Source organism: Rousettus aegyptiacus, unplaced genomic scaffold, assembly GCF_014176215.1.
Source record: "Rousettus aegyptiacus isolate mRouAeg1 unplaced genomic scaffold, mRouAeg1.p scaffold_m13_p_4, whole genome shotgun sequence".
NCBI lineage: Eukaryota > Metazoa > Chordata > Mammalia > Chiroptera > Pteropodidae > Rousettus > Rousettus aegyptiacus.
In genome coordinates this window covers 7,201,139-7,221,834 of record NW_023416307.1, presented here as the reverse complement: position 1 = coordinate 7,221,834, position 20,696 = coordinate 7,201,139, and the positions used below count along the sequence as shown (strand labels likewise).

Sequence of the window (20,696 nt, the reverse complement as noted above, 5' to 3'; positions counted from 1 at the left end):
GCCATAAAGAAGCTTTGACAAACAGTCTCTGACATTTGCCTCACACCATAATATCGGAATTTCTAAGTTTTCATATAGAGCTCATGTGCTGATATTTTTAAAAGTCATACTCTATTAACATAACATTGGGGGAACTCCAAAACCTTTTCTGAGATAAGATTCAGAATGGTTTTAAGCCCTAATTGAGCTCAGTCATCCTCATTCATTAGACAGTTGAACATTTACTCTGCAGGTGCTTGGCTGGCTATCCAGCCCGCCCATCCCCCTCCCGTGTTACTGTCCTCTTAAAAGGTGATTATTGAATCAGAGCCATTAAAGCAATCGGGTGGGCCTTGTAGAAGTTGCAAGGGTGGGGTGGTGGCAAAAGAAGTCCCTTAAGCACAGCAAGAAAAACATTTGGAACTGTGTCTTTAATATTGGAAAATGAAAACAATGAGACTGAGACAACACCACTCAGTCATAACAAGGCTGGTGACTTGTAACATGTGACTAGTTGATTATAGCATACAATTTAAAATTAGATGTGTCTCTGGGTCATCTTTCAGATGGGTCAGAAAGCCCCTAAGACGCTGGATTAATGACAACTGTTCTCCCCATCGATTCCCGCCGCCCCCTCCCCCCCTTTAATTTCACAGCCTTGACATGGATCATGCATTACTTATTTGCTAAGAAGTCAAATGAAAGGAACTTGGTTGGTTGGGACCGAATCTTCTCTTTCAACTCTGACGTTGTATGATCAGGGGTTAAGTATGCAACAAGCGTTGGTGCCTTTTACCTGGCTGCTCAACAGGTAGCATTTTGTAAATGCCTCTCCCTACCTAGCCCCCAGCTTCTCCCTCACGAGATTCTCATTTTGGGTTTGAGAAAACGCTGTGAATCCCGGAGAAGATCAGAATCCCCAGGGCAGCTGTATTTGTTTATGAGGAATGAGCACAATCCAGAGGCGCGCAGAACAAAAGCCTCCCGGAGCAGGGAGCGCTGGTCCACCTCGTCCTGCAATCGCCCGCAGCATTTCAATGGAGAGCGAAGGTGTACACGAACAGGCAGCGGCAGCAAACGCCCTGCCTGGTTCCTACGTGGCTGCTGCTACTCTTATTGTTGCAGCTGCTCCTCCTCCAGCACAGCAGTCTGGTGTGCATGCGAGCGGGAGCAGACGTCCCGCCACCTCCCAACCCTTCCTTCCACCCATGCACTCAGGGTCCAGAGGGCCCTACTGTGTGCCAGGCCCCGGGGTGGACACCCGGCATCTAACCAAGAGTCTATAAGGCGCCTCCCTCCCTTCCTCCGGCCCCGGATGGGTGCGGCCGGTGGGGGATTTCACCGCCACAAGGTCCAGAAAGCCCAAGCCCAGATTCCGGGCGAGAGGCGCAGCCGGAGGTGACCCGACTTGGGCGGCGGGGAGCGCGCGTCTCCGAGGCTGCGCGGGGTCCCCCTGTCTGGCGCTCAGGTGGCTCCGCCGCGCTCTCGGCCGCTCCCCTCGCAGGGCCCTCCCCCCTCCAGCGAGGGTCGAGTTTGGCTGTTGCGCGCGGGGAAGGAGGGGCTACGAGGGATTTGAAAGTGCCCAGGCTGCGGAGTGGAGCTCGCATCTGTTCCCGCCGCCCGCGACCGGATTAAATTTCTGCAAATTCGAACTGAATAGGGCTTTCTTCTGCTGCCTTCCAGAGGGCGCCTGCAGCCCGCCGCGCGCTGCTCCGGGGCGGGAGCGGCCGCCGGGCGCCCAGCAAGGAGCCAGCCAGCGAGCCGGACCCGAGTCCGTGCGGGCCGGAGGCGGCGGCAGGGCGGAGGCTGCGGAGGTGCCCGGGATCGGGGACCGCGGCGCGGGACCGCGCCCCCCGCCGCCCCTCCCCGGCCGGCGCGGCTCCCCGCTCCCCCGAGTGGGGCGACTGTCACCGGCCGCCCCGACGGAACCCCAGGCGGGGTCCCATGTCCTGAAAGGGGCCCGGGCGGCCCTCTGAAGAAGAACTTCTTGGGGGCGGGTCCCCGGGACCCCGTCTCCTGGGCGGCCGCTATTGTCTGCGCGCGGCGCTCGGCGGCGGCCCGGGGCGCGGGAGACGCGGACCGGGCGGGGCCGGCCCCGGGGCGGCGGCAGGAGGAGCCGGGGCGGCCCGGGGAGCCGCAGTCGGAGGAGGAGCTGCGAGCGCGGGAGCCGGGCCGGGGGCGCGCGGGCCGCGGGCGGGCGCGATGCCGGCGGCGGCGGGCGACGGGCTCCTGGGCGAGCCGGCGGCGCCCGGGGGCGGCGGGGGCGCCGAAGACGCGGCCAGGCCGGCGGCGGCCTGCGAGGGAAGTTTCCTGCCGGCCTGGGTGAGCGGCGTGCCCCGCGAGCGGCTCCGCGACTTCCAGCACCACAAGCGCGTGGGCAACTACCTCATCGGCAGCAGGAAGCTGGGCGAGGGCTCCTTCGCCAAGGTGCGCGAGGGGCTGCACGTGCTGACCGGGGAGAAGGTGAGCCGCCCGCGGCGCGCGTCCCTGGCCCCGGGGTTGGGGGCGGGGATCGAGGCAGGAGGGCCGCGCGGACCCTGCAGAGAGCACTGCGCTGGGAGTCCCGCTGCGTAGTCCCGGCCGGGCGCCTCCCACGCCGCCTGCTTTCCTTCTTGGGTTGCAGGAGGGGTCGAGCCAAACGCCTGTGCAGGCCGTCGCAGCCGGGGTACCGGCCTTTCCCCAGGGGTACTCTGGGGTCAGTTTCCCCTTGGGGGGCCTGGTTTCCCCGCGAAGTCGCCCGCAGCCCTTTGGCTCTCGGAAGGGCGCCGCCTGGCGGACACCAGCGCAGGGGTTGGGGGGGGGGGGGTCTTGGCTCTCCCGGGCTCCACCGAAGGAGGATGAGCAGAGTAGCAGCAACCCGGACAGCAGCGCGTGGGCCCGTCTGTTAAGGATGGGAGGGCGGATTAGCCAACCCTTGCGGGGACTTAGAGTGCGAGCCCCCTGGGCTCTGGGGGAGAAGGTGGGGAACAGGGACGCTCCTCTCTAGCTGTGGCCTGGGGCAGCTGCGGAAGTTAGTAATGCTCTAGGAGAGTTTTCGTCTCTCCTTCTCCTCTCTCCCTACCCCTCTCCGTTCCCTGGGTGGAAGCTGCAGCAAGGACCCTGCTCTGGTAGGTATAGACTACACAGTGATACCCCAAACTTCAGGGGTTGAGAGGAGCCTTCTTATATTTCTGGAAGAGGGGAAAGCAAAAGAAGACAGCCCAGTCCCCCTCAGCGCAGGCCCAGAGGGGCACTGTCTCCAGCCTTGGGAGAAGTTGGAAGTTAGTTGTGAACCTTTGCCAGGCCAGGCCCAGGTACATCTAAATTGTAATTCAGATCTGTGAGAAGAAACCCAAGATATGATGACTTAACTTTCGAGATGAGTGGCCCTGGCACTGGGTCACCCCAAGCAGTGAGGCTGAACCAGCCTGGGAGTTGCCTCAAGGTTGGAGCTACTTCGGCCCCAAGCTCGTGGGCATCTCAGACTCAAGGCTTCCCCCAGGCTGGGACCTAAACCCCTTTTCCCCTTTTCATAGCCCGTCGCCCAGGGAGGCATCGAGAGTATGGGAGGGACAGGGTTGCTTCCTGCTTCCTGCGTCCCTTCCGCCTGCTGACCTGGGGTCCTCTGCCCAGCCTGGGAGCTCCCGGGGTTGCCCTGCTGTGGGACCTGCTGTGGGACCTGGGACTGCAGTGTGGGCCGCCCTGCCCTCCTGTCCCCAGTATCTCCTGCCTTTAGTTTCCCTCCTCGGTTCCCCACTGTGTCTTGGAGCACCTTGCAATTGAGTGCAGGTCTCCATCGCCCTTGTCATTTGTCCTTGGTCCCTACGGAAGCTCGGTGCGGGACGCCCCTTTGTTTTGGGTATGCGAGGGTTGAGTAATTTAAAAAGTGCCTTTTGCTTGAATTTCCATGCAAAAAAGGGAGTGTTTCAGGCTGAACTCACTGAATTGAATAACACTTCAAAGAAGACGCAAACAGCCCCCAAAACTCCAGACCTCATTTTGGTCCAGAGAGAATTGGCATATTTTAACCGGTTGGTTCTCGGCAGGCCAGCGACTTACACATCCCGCCAGGGCGCAGCCTCCTAATTACAGCGCGCGCCCTTCTCCGTCCCTGTTTAATTCGTGTTGGCACGGGTGGTAGAACTTTATTTTCATTCCAAACATATAGGACTCAGTCCGGTTGTGTATGTTTCCTCTTGAAACTTAGCAAAGAGAGACGAGGCTTTATGCTGACAGCATAATGGCCAACATTACGGCCAACATTACAAGCACGTTTATCTCGCCTGGCCTGCCGCTAGGCGCCTGCTGGCTTCTCTCCACCTTCCCGTTCTGGTCCGTGTCGTGGCTCCCGCCCCTCGCCGGTGCATTTTTGCTTCATAACATCAGGCTGTTAGCTTTGGCCGAACGGAGCGAGGTCGCACTCGAAGCTCAGTAAGTGTGGCGTTCCCCTCCCCCACCCCCATCCCCTCGTGGTTTCTGGAGCTCTGCGCTGGGCCCACGGGGCACACCGGAATGTGGGCGCTCCTGCCCAAATGGGGTCCAAATGTGGAACTCCCCTGCACCCCTACGTGCTCATGCCTTCTCTCACCGTACCTTTGTCAAATAATGAATCTCGCTTCCTCTCAGCAAGGGAAGAATGATTAATTGGGGGTAAAATTATTGTGATGGACTAGTTGGTTGGATCTGGTTAAGGACAGTCGTTCTTAGGGTGGAGGAGGGTGGAGGAGGTCGGAGGAGGTTGGAGGAGGTCAGAGGAGGTGGGGAGGTTTTCCTGATGTTCATTCGCCAGCCTCCAGCATCGTGAGAAATCTGGATTTGAGTTCCCTAATTGCCAGCTTTAAAGAAACAATGGGTGTCATTCATTGCTTTTATCTCTGAAATCCAGCACCTTTAGTGCTTAACTAATAGAATTGGGTTTTGGCAGATGGAGAGAGATTAAAGTGTGTGTGTGTGTGTGTGTGTGTGTGTGTGAGAGAGAGAGAGAGAGAGAGAGAGAGAGAGAGAGAGAGAGAGAGAGAGAGAGAGACAGAGACAGACAGAGACAGAGACACAGAGAGACTGACTGACTCTGCCTGGGAAAGATTGCTGAGCTCCTGAGTCCCCATCCCCACTCATGTTCTGAATATTTTCTTACTAAGGCCAAAACAAAGGTGAAGTCAACCTCACGCCACTTGCTTGCAGCCTTGTGATCTCTTTGAAAGGTGAGCTATTAAGAGGGTTTTCCCTAGAGAAGAGTTACTCATGTGAGCTAAGCCAGGGGAGACTTTGAGGTGACAGGACCTCCAGGAAGGGAAATGAAGCATCCCCCACCATGGGCGATATGAGTGGCCTGGGAAGGCCTCTCACCCAGACGCTTTTTGGATAAAGCACTTTGCTTTTCTCCTTATTAAAAAGACACAGACCACAGCGAGAGTGGAGTTACAGTCATGAGCACCGTAGGAAGAAATAGATGTATGCCTCTGTGCCACTCCGAGTGGAAGGATCCAGGGCAGCAAGTGGTGGGGAATCAGTTCTTGAAACAGCTGGAAGAAGGAATGGAAAAAGGGAACAAAGTGGGGTGCTACCCACATTTGGTCTGCTTCCCAGTTGCAGTCTCAAACTATGCACTTTGCTTTGGGTAATTTATGCCAAGATATTCAGAGTACTGCTGATGTGTGTGTGTGTGTGTGTGTGTGTGTGTGTATGTGTGTGTGTGTGTGTGTTGTCTTTTAACTTGGTGCATATTTTCAGAAAGATTTGGGTGAAATCCTCCATGGCTTGCTGGGAATTACTGTCTGCGTCCAGATGACAAACAGCCACTTTTTCTGGCTTTCATTTCAGGCTTCAGTCTTATCTTATCAAGCGGCTTCTTTTCCCACCACAGCCTGCCTACATGACAGTATTTTGCCTGCCTTTCCTCTGAAGTTGTTTGTTTGAAAGTCATTTGAATCTAGATGGCCCTTTTACTGCTCAACTTTGGGCGAGACCTAATTTTGTCCTCTTTAGCTCTCAGTTGAAGCAGTCTCTGTTAATATGGCTTTAAAAATAAATAAGCCACTTGGTCCTGTGAAACTCTTAATTGGTACCTTCTCAGAAGTCAGGGCTGGCTGTCTTTGATGAAACCTAACTTGATGATTGGAGGAGGGAAAATGGTCAGAAGATCCAGATTTTGAGAACTATTCTCTGTGGCTTTCAGACAAAGAGCTAAGTTGCTGAGCAGAAGTAACCAGTGATGACTGCAAGACCCATAGAGATCGTGTTTGCTGCCCCTCACATTGACCTCTGATACCTATGAAATGCATAGTCTCTGGCTCATCAGTACATTAAAAAAAAAAAATTAATAAAAATATAGTTGAAAGGCTCATGGAGAAAGGCATAGGTGTACCTCAGGTCTAGAGCTGGTTTCCTGGGCTGCGAAAATGGGAACGTGCTTGATGCCACAGTCACCTTCTTCAGTGATTAAGTCTAAGATACAAAGTTGGGTACCAAACATGATTGGTTAAGATGTTTAAATAGCATGTTCTAACCTTTGGTTAAAAAAAAATAAGCCTGTTTATTACTTTCATTGGAGCTATTTTGGGGCTAAAAATAAAAATCGCCTGCTTAGTAAGTTGCCAATAATTATGCTTTGAGCACGATTGCCAGATACCTGGAGTGAAGGAGTTACTAAAAATACAACTTACTATGTTTTGCAGAGCAGGATATATGACTAATTTTAAAGGTGGCCTTTTAGCAGATCTGTTTTTAGCAAGTATTTCTGAAACAAACAGGTGCTAAATCCTGTTTTTTTTGTTTTTTTGTTTTTTTGTTTTTTTGAAGTGCTAGAAATTCAGGGGTAATAGCTCAGAGGAATAAGAAATGCTTAGAGAACTGGAAACTCCTATTAATCCTCAGCAGGGATTTCTTGGCAAAAAGGAGGCGTTTGGCACAAGCACCTGCTCAGTGTGTCGTGTGTGACAAGGCAGGACCTATAATTTCCGAGATTGCATGCTTCAGTGTTGGGTGCAGTCTTTTTTTGAACTTTTTGCCTTGCCTCATCTTTTTGAAGTCCTGGCGCACGATGGAAATTGGCACGTAGCGCTCTGCTGTTAGCATTCATTGATATCCAGGCTCCGCGGACTTCAAAGGGTGCTTTGAGTCGGCACAACAGGGCTGTATGGTACCCACGGGGAGGAGTACAACCTGAAATTTGCTCTGCAGGTGTCGAGTCACTAGCACGGGCTGAGAGTTTGGGAACAGTGTTCTGCACGCTGCCGGCTGTTCTAAGTGCAGTGTGGAAGTCATCCTCCCCCATGGTCACCCTCCCAGCAGGTGCGGAGAGTGGCAGCTGTGCCTGCCCGAGGAGATGGGCAGGCTGGGTGTCCTCCATGGGAAGGTGGCTTGGGCATGAAGTGTCATTTACCTTAAGGTAGACACTCTGTCTTGATTATTCATGGTAACAGAGCGGCTTGCTTTCTTAGCCAATCTAAACCCAGAGATCATCCCTGAGCCTTATTTTAGCAAACTGGTGAAAACCCTTCCTCTGGACACTTCCAAGTGCTGACCTGAACTGAATTTCACGTTCTCTGATGGGGTCCTGCCGGCTGGCTGGTAAGATGACCAATGGAAAAAGATGAACCATGGGGCCTGAGTACTCGCCGAGTAGGCTGATAGCTTTACAAGGTAGAGAGAGCTGTTGTTGCTCCTGCATCGTAAATACCAGCTCAGTGGTGTAGTGTTTTGTGGTTTATTCAAGGTCCTCCATTCCACGTTAGACGCTTGCAGCAACCCTGCGCCTTGACTAAGGGAGGAATGCCTTGAGTCGATTTCCCCTCTGACCTTCTCTATTGTTAGGGCTGCTGTGACGGTAACCACAGACTGGTGGCTTAAAAGAACAGAAATTTATTCTTTCACACTTCTGAAGTCCCGAAGTTCCAAACCAAGGTGTCAGCAGGGCCACGCTCCCTCTGAAGGCCCCAGGGGACGGTCCTTCCTGCCTCTTCCAGTTTCCTGTGCTTCCCCTCCTTCCTTGGAGTTCCTTGGCTTAGAGATGCGACACTCCAAATCTCTGCCTCTGTTATCCCATACCTTCTTCCCTCTGTGTGCCGCCTCTGCCTCCAGATCTCCCTCTTCTTCCTTATAAGGACACCTGTCATCGGATTTAGGGCTGACCCTCACCCAATAGGATGGCATCTTAACTTGATTACATCTGCAAAAACCCCTTTCCAATAAGGCGACATTCACAGGTACCAGGGGTTAGGACTTCAACATATCTTTTTGTGGGACACAATTCGACCCATAACATCTTTTCTTAGATTGTTAGAAGAGCGTTGCAGGTGATGTCCTGGTAAGTGGGCTTTGAGCGAGAGACAAAGGGGGCTTTAGGGAACGGACTCAGGACCAGTACTCCCGAGGGGAGGACAGGGCAGGGGCGGAGCACAGTGGCTTCGGGCTCCAGTGCAGTACTAACCGAAGCTCCTGCTCATGCCATGGTGAGCCTTGGAGCTGAGATGGCCCTTCAGAGGTGTCCAGTTTGGGGCCAGGGGACTGGGCCTTTATACGTCTGCACAGACCCATCATTGGATGGGGGCTGCCCTGGGCAGGCGGCATGGCCTTGGACACTTGCTGAGGGCAGTTCCTGGGGCGAGGTCACAGCTGAGAGCCAGCAGCGGCAGCAGCCTAGGGAGGAAGTTCTTCAGCCCCGAAGTGAAACTTGGGCAGCGTGGCTTGGTGTCCGCACCTTTCTGAGGGAGGTGGGACCAGGGCCGAAGGACTCTTAACCTGAGTCCCGGCCAGCTCCACAGAGGAAGTGATGGCTTCTATATTCTATATTCTATATTCTATATTCTATATTCTATATTCTATATTCTATATTCTATATTCTATATTCTATATTCTACCAGTGAATCTATGTTCCAAATGCTCTTAACGTCGAGGAAATGTTCTGGCCTCATGTTTCTCTTCACTTGGAAGTCTCTCTGTTGGGTTTATGGTACTTTTATGTGTTCTATGTGTTTCCTCTTTGGTTTGGGACAAATATTTGAGTGGACAAAAAGTCTGCTTGGGTCAGAGCCATCTCTCAAAAACCTCTTTCCCCCTCCACCATGCTAGCTCTGTTCTATCCAGCTAGGTGATTGTAATTACTGAGTTGTTTTTTTGTTTTTGATTGTTTTTGTTTATTTTAAAGGTCCATTTGGTTAAGTGTGGTGTGGTTAATGCAAACACATGGTCCGCAATTCAAAGGTTTCAGGGGGCCATGAGGTGAGAGGTGATTCTGCCTCTCCCCTTCGTGCTTTGGTGAGCGTCCCCAGCTTCCAGTTTCCTGTGTGTCCTCCCTGAGCTACTCCGTATGCACACACGCGTGTGTACATATTTGTAAACGTACAGGTACAGAACGATGTATTTTTACACCGTGCATGCTGTTCAGTGTCTGACTTTTTTCACTCGGCAATATGTCTTGAACATCCTTACCCAAAATGACAACAGGATTCCCTTATTCCTTTTAATTACTGCAGAGTGTTCATCGCATGGCAGTAACATGCTTACTTCACTGATCCTTGCTGGTTAAGTCATTGCACCTTATTTAAAGAGTTAAAGACAGTTAAAGAATGGACTTTTTAGTCTGTATGCAATTTCCTACTGTCCCCAAACCGTGCCCCAGTAAATATCTGTGCCTATTTGTCATTTCATGAATGTTTCTATTATATCTGAGTGATAAATCCCTTGTCTCAGGTGAAGGGATCTGACTGTCTCTCAGCTATTGATAAATATTGCCAGATTTTGTCTTCCTTGGAGGCTTTCTCAGTTTATACTCACGTGAACCTGGCGCGGGAGTATCTTTTCACATGTTTGTCCATGTGAAGCACTCTTAAACACACCTGTCCTTCGTCACTCTCTGCACCTTCGCCCTGTTCCGTCTTTCCTCAGAGTGCTTCTCGTCACCTGTATTAGTTTTCTAGGGCCGCTGTAACAAAGTGCCGCAAACGTGGTGGCTTAAATAGCAGAGATTTATTGTCGCACGACTCTAGAGGCTGGAAGTCCGCAATGAAGGTGTCAGCGAGGCTGGTTCATTCCGAGGGCTGTGAGGGCCCCTTCCAGGCCTTTCTCCTTGGTTTGTAGAAAACCGTCTTCTCCCCATGCTTCTTCTGTCATCTTGGCTCTACGTGTGTCTGTCTCTGTCTCTGTATTTCCCTCTTTTTATGAGGACACCAGTCATGTTAGATTCGGGCCCGCCTTGATGACATCACTTCCTCTTGATTACTTCTGTAAGTCCGTTATTAGTTGTACTTGGACATGCCTCCAAATAGAGGTCATATAAGGCCACATTTTGAGGCACTGCAGGTTAGAACTTGCTAGCACCCGAATGTTTGTGTTTCCCCCACAATTTATATGTTGAAACTTAACCCACCACTTGAGGGTGGGGCCTTTGGGAGGTGATTAAGCCATGAGGGCAGAGAGCTTCATGAGTAGGATTAGTGGTCTTATAAGAGACCCCAGAAAGCTCCTCCCTGGCCCCTTGTGAGGACACAGCGAGAAGATGGCTGTCTGTGAGCCAGAAAGAGAACTCTCACCAGACAGCAAATCTGTCGGTGTCATAATCTTGGACTTCCTGCTTTCAGAAGTGTGAGACATAAATCTCTGTTGTTTATAAGCCACCTAGCCTATGCTATTTTGTTATAGCAGCCTAAGTGGTCCAAGACAAGACTTAAACATATGAATTTTGGGGGGAGGGGGGGACACACTTCAGCTCATAATACCATCTGACCCCACGGTATATATTTATGCGTTGATGTGTTTATCGTTCGTTTCCCCGTTAGACTGTAAGCCCTGTGAGGAGGGGATCACTGTTCTCTCCCGGGTGCCCGGAACAGGACCTGAAACAGAGACGATGTTCAGTAAACACCTTTTCAATGGATCATAGGATACTTTGATCTTCTCTGGACAGGAGGACAGATCCCAGATGACGGTGTCCAAGTTGGCAGGGAACAGTTCTGGAAGCGCTGTCTCTTTCACCCCTTGCAGGTGATGAGACTGAGGGGTGCACCTGTGCAGGTGATGAGACTGAGGTTGTCCCTCTGGCGCTCTTTGGGAAAAACCCAGCCCCAGAACAGCTGTGCCTTCTGCAGGGACTTGTTAAGGAAGGCACCTAGGTATCAGAGTGACAGGTGAGCAGCCAGAAGCAGAAAAATATTTTGCCGTGTCATGGGACTTTTAATGGACCCTCAGCTCTTTCCTAAAAAAAAAAAAAAAAAGTACCAACAGTGCAACAGATGGGCAATGCTGTTATTTGCAAACATACATTTTTGGGATGTTTCCCATGGAGATATATGGAAGTTTGGATCTGTCTCTTTGACTATAATTTTTTTTATAAATTTGTCAGTCTCTGAAGCCAAGTCGCTGCCAAAACATTTTGTAATCCTGCTTGCTTCTCTTGCCCGTTCTCTGAGCCATTTGACTCATTCTCATCTCCCACCCTGCATTACTTCTGCCATTTTTTATCCCCTCTCGAGTTCTTGTCTTACATCCCATCCCACCCTTTGGCTTTTGGGTAAGGCATCTGGTTGTCTTTCTGCCTCTGCTCCAGACATTCTCGTTCCATGAAGCTCCTCTCTTGGTCACTACCTGTTCTTTGTCAGAGCTCAGTGATAGCACACGGGAGAGTGGCCGTCATTGCTGGCTGTCCGCTGAGCACCGAGTGTGGTCTGAGGGTCTAAGGAAGGGGAAGATGTAGCAGCTGCGCTTGAGAAGTCTTACAATCACTGTGTGGAGATGCTAGGCTGAGGCTCAGACGCCCAGGAACTCCTCTGTCTACCTGGAGCAGAACAGGGATTTTATGACCTCCCAATCTCAGATACCTACAGGAAAGAACTGAGTGCCACTCTTTGCTTTGCCCACGAGAGTGTAATACTGATAATGATAATTAACACTGATAGCGCTCATACTGTCTGCTTGGTTCTGTGCTAGATGCTTTGCTGCATAATAGAATTTATTCCTTACAGTGGCCTTTTTTTGGTTGTTCCAATTTTGCAGATTAGGGGGACCAGCTGTCCTGGTGTATCCAGGACTCTCTTGAGTTTAGCACGGAAAGTCCTGCATTGTGGGAAACTTCTCAGATAATGGCAAAACCAGATTTACCCAAGAAAATATTTCATCAGAGTGTATGGAATGTCATTGAGGGTTTTCCAAAGATATGAATGAGCAGCTAGTCAGGCCACGCATGAATCAGCAATGAATAAACCACAGTCCAAAGCCTCAGGCATAAGCGGGGTGCTTGTGGCTGATAACTCTCCACACGTGGTCTCAGGCAGTGACGGGCACGTCTCCAACCCCTTTGCTCCACCGTACTAGGTCGCAGGGCACTCACAGTCTCTAAGTGTGATCAGCGGTACTGCTCAGCCAGCTTTTACAAGTCCACTGTGAGCTGAGGAGTGTGAACCTTCTGTGTGAGTGTATGTGTGTGTACCATCCACACGTAACTGTACATATATGTATTTGCACTTGACCCTTAACTCAGAGATGAGGGGCACTGACTCCGTGCAGTCGAAAATCCACGCATAATTTTTGACTCTCCCCGAAACTTTACAGTTGGCTCTTCATATCTGCAGATTTCACATCTACAGATTCAACCAACTGCTGATCCAGAACAGTAATATTGGTCCGTGGTTGGGAATTTGAAGATGCAGAAGGCCGATTGTGCTAACAGCCCACTGTTGACGGAAAGCCTCACCGATAACGTAAACATTCAGTTAACACATACTTTGTATGTTACATGTGTCATATACTGTATTCTTGCAACAAAGTTAGCTACAGAGAAGAAAGTGTTATTAAGAAAATCGTAAGGAAGAGAAAATACAGTTACTGTATTTATTGAAAAAAATCTGTGTATAAGTGTACCCATGTAGTTCCAGCCCGTGTTGTTGAAGGGTTAACTGTATATGTATATACACAAATGTATGTGTGTGTGGATATATATATATCCACACACACATACTATTACATGTAAATCGTGATATTATGCTAAATATAAATATAAACAAATAACGTTTTGGTAGCAGATTTTCTTAGGGAACGGAGCAGCAGGGACATGACTGGCAGCTATTTTGAGTAGCTCTGGTCAGCACTCAGTCTTAGTTTCAGTACTTTTCTTTTGCACTGGAGAGAGACAAATCTCTAGGAGGGGAGAGCATTTTGAATCCTATGGTGCCACCGCAAGTGCGTGTCTTATGTAGCACACCCGACGGTCCCCTGGAGTCTTCTCATGAAATTGCCCTCCTGCAAGAACGAACACAGGTTGCTTATTACGAACAAAACGAAGAAGCCAGTGCCTTTGCCGCATTTATTATGCACACTATCTGGAGCTAGACCAGCGTTTCCAAGCTCTCTTTGGGCTGAGAAGGGGCATCATCAGAGGTAAATGGAATGAGGAAGTGCTCAGGTGAACAAGCATCTCAAGGAAAGTTGGCCATTGAGTCCTGGAACCGAATATTCTAGCATTTTATCGGAGCTCTGTCTTAGTGGAACCGAATGGGTAAAGATAAGTGTTATCACTTACGTAATCTGGTTTTTAGTTGGAATTACTGCCGCTCTGATGGAGAAGTCGGGCTTTCTAAGTGCATTCTTTATTTCAGGTTAAAAATTTAATTAGCGAAATGATGACTCAGTTCTCAGCTGAGCATTTACATTTAGTAACATGAATAAAAAAAAAACTTGTTTTGAAAACATGTCTCCAGGTTTGTAAAGTGCCATTCCCTCAGGATGACATTTTATTCTATTAAAAACTAACATTTGTGAGCAGTAGTTGCAATTTCAAGCCCAATTTGACGTAATGAAACTTGAATTTCCCTCTGGAGGGAATGTGCTATATGGCTATTGTACTCCCACCTAATTCATTACTCTGAGATGCTTTTTGCTGGACCAAGAAGAGCTTTTGATCATAGAGAGCCATTAAATGAAAGCACCGGAGAGTGTGTAGAGTAACAAATAGCTCCTTTTCAGTAATAAGACGTAGAATAATGCCTTCCAGTTTCTAAAGGGTCATAGTTCCTTAAAAGTAGATACACATCATCTCATATAAATCAGTATCTTTCTTATGGTCAACTATAAATATTTTTAAAATAAAATTTTAAAGAATTTTAAAGTATAAATATTTATTTAAATTATTTATTTTGAAGTATGAAGTATAAATACTTAAAAAAATTTTTAAAGTATTTTTGACCAAGTATTTAGTGTTTTAAAATTCTTTAAACCACTTCAGTCACAGGTATATTCTAGAACATTTAAAGTTGTCAATCAATCACAATAAATTCTGGGCTGATATTTGTTCATTGCCATGTATTTTTCTTACACAGCTGCTTACATGTGTACTTTTCATTATAAACTCTGCCGCGAATCACATTTTGTTATCTCTTCCCCTTCTGTTTTCGATACCTTAAAAAAGTTACCCTTTTTCTTCCCATTAATTAAACATGATTTTTTTTTAAACCCTGGTTTCTTGTGGAAAATAAACAGAAACACAAAGAAGAAAATGAAAATTAACACTGCGATCACACAACGCAGCAAGAATCACACTGAGCATTCAGGCGTTTGGAACATTTGATGTAGATGCGCGTGGACGAATAGATTCACAGGCACGTGCCACTCAATGCAATTTCTGTCAACAGTCGGCCACATATTCCGCTGTGGTCCCATAAGATCATAAGGTTGCTGAACAATTCCTGTCGCCTGGTGACTTGAAGCTGTCCTAACATCATAGCTCCATGCATTACTCAAGTTCACGGCGATGCTGGTGTAAAGAAACCTATTGCCCTGCCAGTCATATAAAAGTATAGCACAGATATGTACCTACCGTACGTCATACTGGGTAATAATCATGAATGACTATGTTACTGGTTTATGTGTTGATTATATACTATTTATCGCACTCTTTCTCCTTGTGAAAAATGAAGTTTGCTGTAAAACAGTATGTTGCGTTACACCAGCAGCAGCCTCAGACATCTCGTGTGCACTGCATCTCTCGAGTGCATCATTTTCTCTCGCGCTAATCTCTTGTTATTTTGTGGAGTAATGTGCTGTACAGGCTTGTAGCCCGGGAGCAGTCGGCTATAGCATGGAGCCTGGGTGTGCAGTAGGCCGTGCCGTCTAAGGCTTGTGTGTGCTCTGTGATGTTTGCACAATGACACGTTGCTCAGAACGTGTCTTCATGTTAGGCAGTGTAACGATAGTTGATTTTTTCCTCTTTTTTTTTTTTTTAAGTTGCACTTCAGAAAGATGTCAAATGACAGAATAGTGTATAGAAGTAACTTTTTAAAAGTGCAATTTTATAATTGGTAGGGTTAATCATAATATATGTACTTGATTGAAAATTGGTTTCTTTTGTTGCTTTTAGGTTTATATCCCACATATAAGTGATAGGTGGTTTTCAACTTTTTCTGTCTGGCTTATTTCTCTTAGCATGATTATCTTGAGGTCCATCCATGTAGTCACAAATGGCAGCATTTTATCTCTTCTTATGGCTGAGTAATATTCCGTCGTATTTATGTACCACAGCTTCTTTATCCAGTCATCTATCATAGGACACTTCAATTGCTTCCATGTCCCGGCCACTGCGAATAATGCTACTATGAACATCAGTGTGCAAATATCTTTTCTTTTGACTATTACTCTATTTTGACTATTTCCTCCCATTATTCTCTTTTTTTGTGTTATCAATTTATATAAACTCTTCACCTGTCGAGACTATTAGCCTTTTACCTTTGTTACGTTGCCAATATTTTCTCCCAGTTGGTCATTTGCCTTTTGATTCAGTTTTCTGTCTTTCTCTTTTTTTCCTTTTTTTTTTGGAGGGGGCACATAAAAATGTTATATTTTGTTTAGTCAAACCAATTAGTCTTTTTTTCTTTAGTTTTATTTTTTAGGCTTCAGTAAACTATAGAGTTTGTTAGTGATTTTGCTTTATAATTCTCAGCGAGTCCTGACAACATTTCATTGTTGTCTGCAGGAATATCTTTGTGTTTGGTACGGATTTTTGACTTTATTTTCTAACTTGTTGTGTAACGATTTAACATAATGGTGTCATGCACTAAAGCAGACGTGGGTTCCTATCTCCTTTCTGCTACTTCGTAGCCGTGTGATCATCTGCAGGGTATTCAAATGCTTTAAACTTCAGTTTCTGTATCTGTGAAATGATGATAGTATTACCTTATGGGAATTTAATGGGAATTTGATTAAATACATACGCGTGTATTAAAAATATGTAATATAAATATACATATATTCATACGTGTTTGTGTATATGTATAAAGCCCCTACCCTGAAAATATATTGTGTTAGTGAACAAATAGCACTTGGTAATTAATTCTCTTCTAGTCGGCTTTTGTATTTATATTTAACCCTTAAAAGTGTGTTAATGAGGCTCTTCCAGATAGCAAGAAATAGATAGCCTCTCAGTTTATCATGGATGGTGGAGTTTTATTTTAAGGATAAAACGGAAGTGAGGAAGACGATTATGGTGGTACTTCTGACTTCTGTAGTCAACGCCCCCTGAGGACTGGAAAGCCACGCAGGTCACCCCAGGGGGTCTAGATGTCTACGTTCTTCAAATTCCATTCCCCTCCTCTCTGCTTCCGCCAGCCGCTTCCAGCAGCTTCCGTGGCTTCTAGAGACTATTCCTCTGTCCAGGGCTTCTCACTATTGCTGGCTTCTCTGCCTCCTGGTATCTACTTTCTGCTTTCTCTAGGTATTACTGGGTTCCCTTACATTTCTTGGATTGTTGACATGGTGCTAGGAAGGTACCATCGAGTCCTGATTGGCTTAATCTTCCTGTCATCTTCTTGGCACTGAGCATCCTTTACCAGTAGAAAATTATTTTAACAGTGGAGGGAAGAGTAAATCTATAGATGATTCCCCACTAGTTACCAGACTGGTATGGTGTGGAAAAATGTGTCGGACAACTTAATTCCCTATATTTGGGTTTGATAGCCAACACTTTCCTCAACACGCAACAACACATTATTCTTTCCTTAGGGGTTGTGATTTCTTATGCATTTGTTAACTGGCCCTTTGCTAGAAGTCCCATTATTTTCAATGTGATCTACGATCTCTTTAGATTCCAGGATTGGGTTGAGACTTTTGTCTCGGATTGTCACTGGCCAAATTTCTGTGTTTCCAGTTGTCATGGCACCCCTCCCGTCTTCCCCAAGGCTCCTTTATCCTTGTACCTTCTCAGCTCCATTTGGCTGCCAGGCATCCTATGATGCGAGAATAGAATATTGATTGTTTCCTCTTGCCTTTGGGACAGGACTGCTTCTTGAATTAGAGCTAATTTTGGAGTTCAAAGTATTAAATGTCAAATTTTGAAGACAGCACGTCTAAGATCTCTTTGTACAGACGAGAAGGTCATCCGAGGCCCAGGGATAGAGAAAGGGAAAAAAAGAAAGTAGCTGATGCCTTCTCCCGCTCTAAATTATTCCCTCTACACTCATGGAAAACTCTCGTTTTTCTAACATCCCTTTTAAAAAATTTATTTCTTGATCTAAAGCCATTTGCTAGGTGTCCTGTGAGGTTAGCATGCACACTGCTGGAGAAATTTCCCAGTTGTAACCAGTTTTAAAAAAATAAAAGCATTACCTTTACTTGGCCACTGGAGATGATCCTGTGTTTCTTCCTTCAAACATTTGATTGTCTTCGTACTGCAGAGCTGCTGGTAGGGGCTTCTGGGCAAATTAGAAAGAGGCGCCTAGGCAGACCATTCAGAAATAGGCATTTTCTCTGGGTGGACCAGTTGGGAAACTGTGCCCTTTGTGCATAGTGGCAGCCCCGTGGTGCAGGGTTTGGCAAGCAGACCACACTGCAGGAGGGAAACCTTCCCTTTGCTCCAGGGTACACAGGTCGGCCAGCCGCGTGGATCTGGGTTTCTGACCCAAACGGCCCTCTCTGGCGGATATTTTTGTGTAAAGTACCAAATGCGCTGTGAATAGGGACCAGAATCAGATCTGCCCTCAAAGAAACCTGGGTCTTAGAGTCAGAACCGAGCCACAAACACAGTAGTCATGACATTACAGCGAAACCGTCTCCTAAGAGAGTGACAGATTACATGTCCTAGGGCTTTAGGGGATCTCAAGGAAAACTGCGGAATCCGAATCCGGCCTGGTTCCCCTCTGGGCAAGTCCACTTCTCTGCTTTGGGTGAGAGATAAATCCAGTTGTGTTTGTATCACGCTCTGCCTGGGAGACACAAGGCAGCTAGCGTAGGTAACAGCTAGGGTTTGGGGGAAACGCCCTTCGCTGGACGCTCAAGACGGTGAGCCTTCTGTCTCCTGAGTCATCATTCATCCCTCCTGATGGAGGGGCCCAGGGCTCAGACTTCCTGTGTGTTCAAAGCCGCAGCAACTGTTCAATCAGGGTCCCAGTGACCACACTCTACGAGTTCGAAGAGAAAAATCTTCCCCAAGTGCTGATGGCTCGTCAGCCCCCTCTGCACATTTCCTTCCTTGCCTGGGTAAAGAGTGTGACAGCTTAATAAGGGGCTGGGGCCAATTACGTGCCAGTGGAGAGAATGAAAAGCGAGAGCCTTTGCACCGAGCCCCCTCCCCGGCACCCAAAGGGACGTGGCGGTTTTGGGTTTCTCCGTGTGTAAGCGGAGAGGCTCATCCATCTCGGTGTGACAGAGGGAAATTTCAGCGTTAGGAAAGTAACTTCTGATCGATCACAAACAGCTGGGTGGGCCGTGCCTCGCTGGTACCCAGCAGAAGCAGCCTTTGCGATGTAGTTGCTCAGAGCGGCTCAGCTTCTGAAACGGCCCGTAAGCTGCGCTTGGTCCAAGTTTTGCGTGGTCGTTGAGCCGCTGGCGTCCTGAGCATCATTTAGGGTTTTTTTTTTTTTTTTTTTTTTAGTGATTTGAAAGTGTTTCAGGTGTATCCTCCTCCCCACCCCCCAATTCCTATGTCAGTGTCTTAACCTGTACTCAGTGTGACTCTATGTGGAGATGGGGCCATTAGAGAGGTAATTATGGTAAAATGAGGTTGTTAGGGTGGGCCCTGATCCAATCTGACTGTGTCCCAATAAGAAGAGAGTTGGACACGGTGCACTGAGGGAGACCAAGTGAGCACCCAGTGAGGAGACTACAAGCCAAGGAGAGCGGCCTCGGGGCAAACCAAAGCCATTGACACCTTAATCTTGAACTTCCAGCCTCTAGAGCTGTGAGAGAATAAATTTTGTTGTTTAAGTCTGTAGTGTCTTCTTATGGCTGCCCTAGCAAAAGAATACAGAGTTTATATATCCGAATGGGCCCGGGTCCCGGAGGGGAGGCCCAGCCTCAGGCGTCATGCTGGAGACTGCAGTGGGTTATTGAGACCGCTTTCCCGTGGAACCCTCTGGCTTCGGCTAACTTCTTTCTCTCTCACACGCTTTGCTTCTCCAACTTCCGTTCCGTCGCGAACCACATTATGTGCAGACGCTGCCAGGGCCGGGAGAGAGACCCCCCTCTCCGTAAGGACACTGCTGTCGCCCACCGAGCTCCTGATTATGTTTTCGTTGCGTGCTGTTTGCTTCTGTGTGGGAATAACAGAAACAGTCAATCGATCGATCAATCAATCAATCACATTTAAAAGCCCTCTTTAGTTCCAGTAGTGATTTGTATTTTTCTTGTCTATTTATTTCTACAGCCTTCGGGGAGACTAAGGTGTTTTGAATTTCTACTAGAGTTTCCTAAGGGACAAATTTAGGTATGTGCAATTCTAAGCGGCGTCCACAAAGGCACTTGTATTTTGTTTGTTTGAAGGATACTGCTCTGTGGCTTATGCATAATTTGCATATGATTTGTGGGAACCCAAATGGCTATTCTCTGTGCCTCTCGCAATGCCAGTAGCATTTTGTCCCGTGTCTTCATTTGCTACAACGGAACCACAGAGCCGATGGCTTAAGCAACAGAAATTCACTGTTTCACAGTTTTGGAAGCTGGAAGTCTGAATTGAGGTGGCGGCGGGGTTGGTTCCTTCTGCGGCTGTGAGGAAAGGATGAGGCCCGGGCCTCTCTCCCAACGGCCTCAGGCGTTCCTCAGCTTGTAGCTGGGTCTCCCTGCGGCTTCGCATTGGCTTCCCTCTTTGTGTGTTTGTCTCTGTCCAGATGTCTCCTAATAAGGACACGGCCAACTCACCCGAATGCCTTTATCTCAACTTGGTTATCTGCAAAAGACCTCGTTTTCAAATAAGGTCACATTCATAGGTACTAGGAGTCAGGACTTGAGCATCTTTTTTGGGGACACAATTCGACCCACAACCTCATGGGAGAACTTTTCTCCTCCTTATCTCGTCTCACTCACTAGCCCTGAAAAGGCCTTTGGACCCTCAAAGCAAAGAGCAAGAGATAGGCTGGGTCAAGGGGGCGGTGAGGCAGATGGAGCCCTGGGACCTGGGCATTGGTGTCTCTTGGGCTTTGGGCAGACGGTGCTGCCTGGACTTCTGTGGAGCTTCGTCCTCCCTGTTCCCCATGGTCTAGCTTTCCGAGGTACTCAGCCTGCTCCCTGCACCCCTGCATGCCCCCAGGATGCTGGTCACTGTTAGCTTAGGGCTCATAGTGGAGTGACAGTTAATTCGGGGAGAGAGACAAGGGGGACATGTCGTGGAAATGCAGGTGGTGGCTCCAGAGAAGGCACGAGACCCTGATCACAGATCTGAGCTTTGAGCCCCCCGAGGTGGGCCGGCTTCCATGGGGAAGGCAAAGAGGTGAACAACACTGGGCAGAATTTCTCAGCCTTACTGTTCACCCACATGCCCCAGAGTGAAT

At 48.3% G+C, this 20,696-nt stretch overlaps 1 protein-coding gene across 1 annotated transcript in view; it reads left to right on the top strand.

The window, feature by feature from the left end:
• Window positions 1-2,181: 2,181 nt before the first annotated feature.
• The window catches only part of HUNK (hormonally up-regulated Neu-associated kinase), a 97,349-nt gene continuing 78,834 nt past the window's right edge, over window positions 2,182-20,696 (top strand). Inside the window, exon 1 of the mRNA XM_016162329.2 lies at window positions 2,182-2,442. Coding sequence (XP_016017815.2) covers window positions 2,182-2,442 — 261 coding nt within the window. The remainder of the gene's footprint in view (window positions 2,443-20,696) is intronic.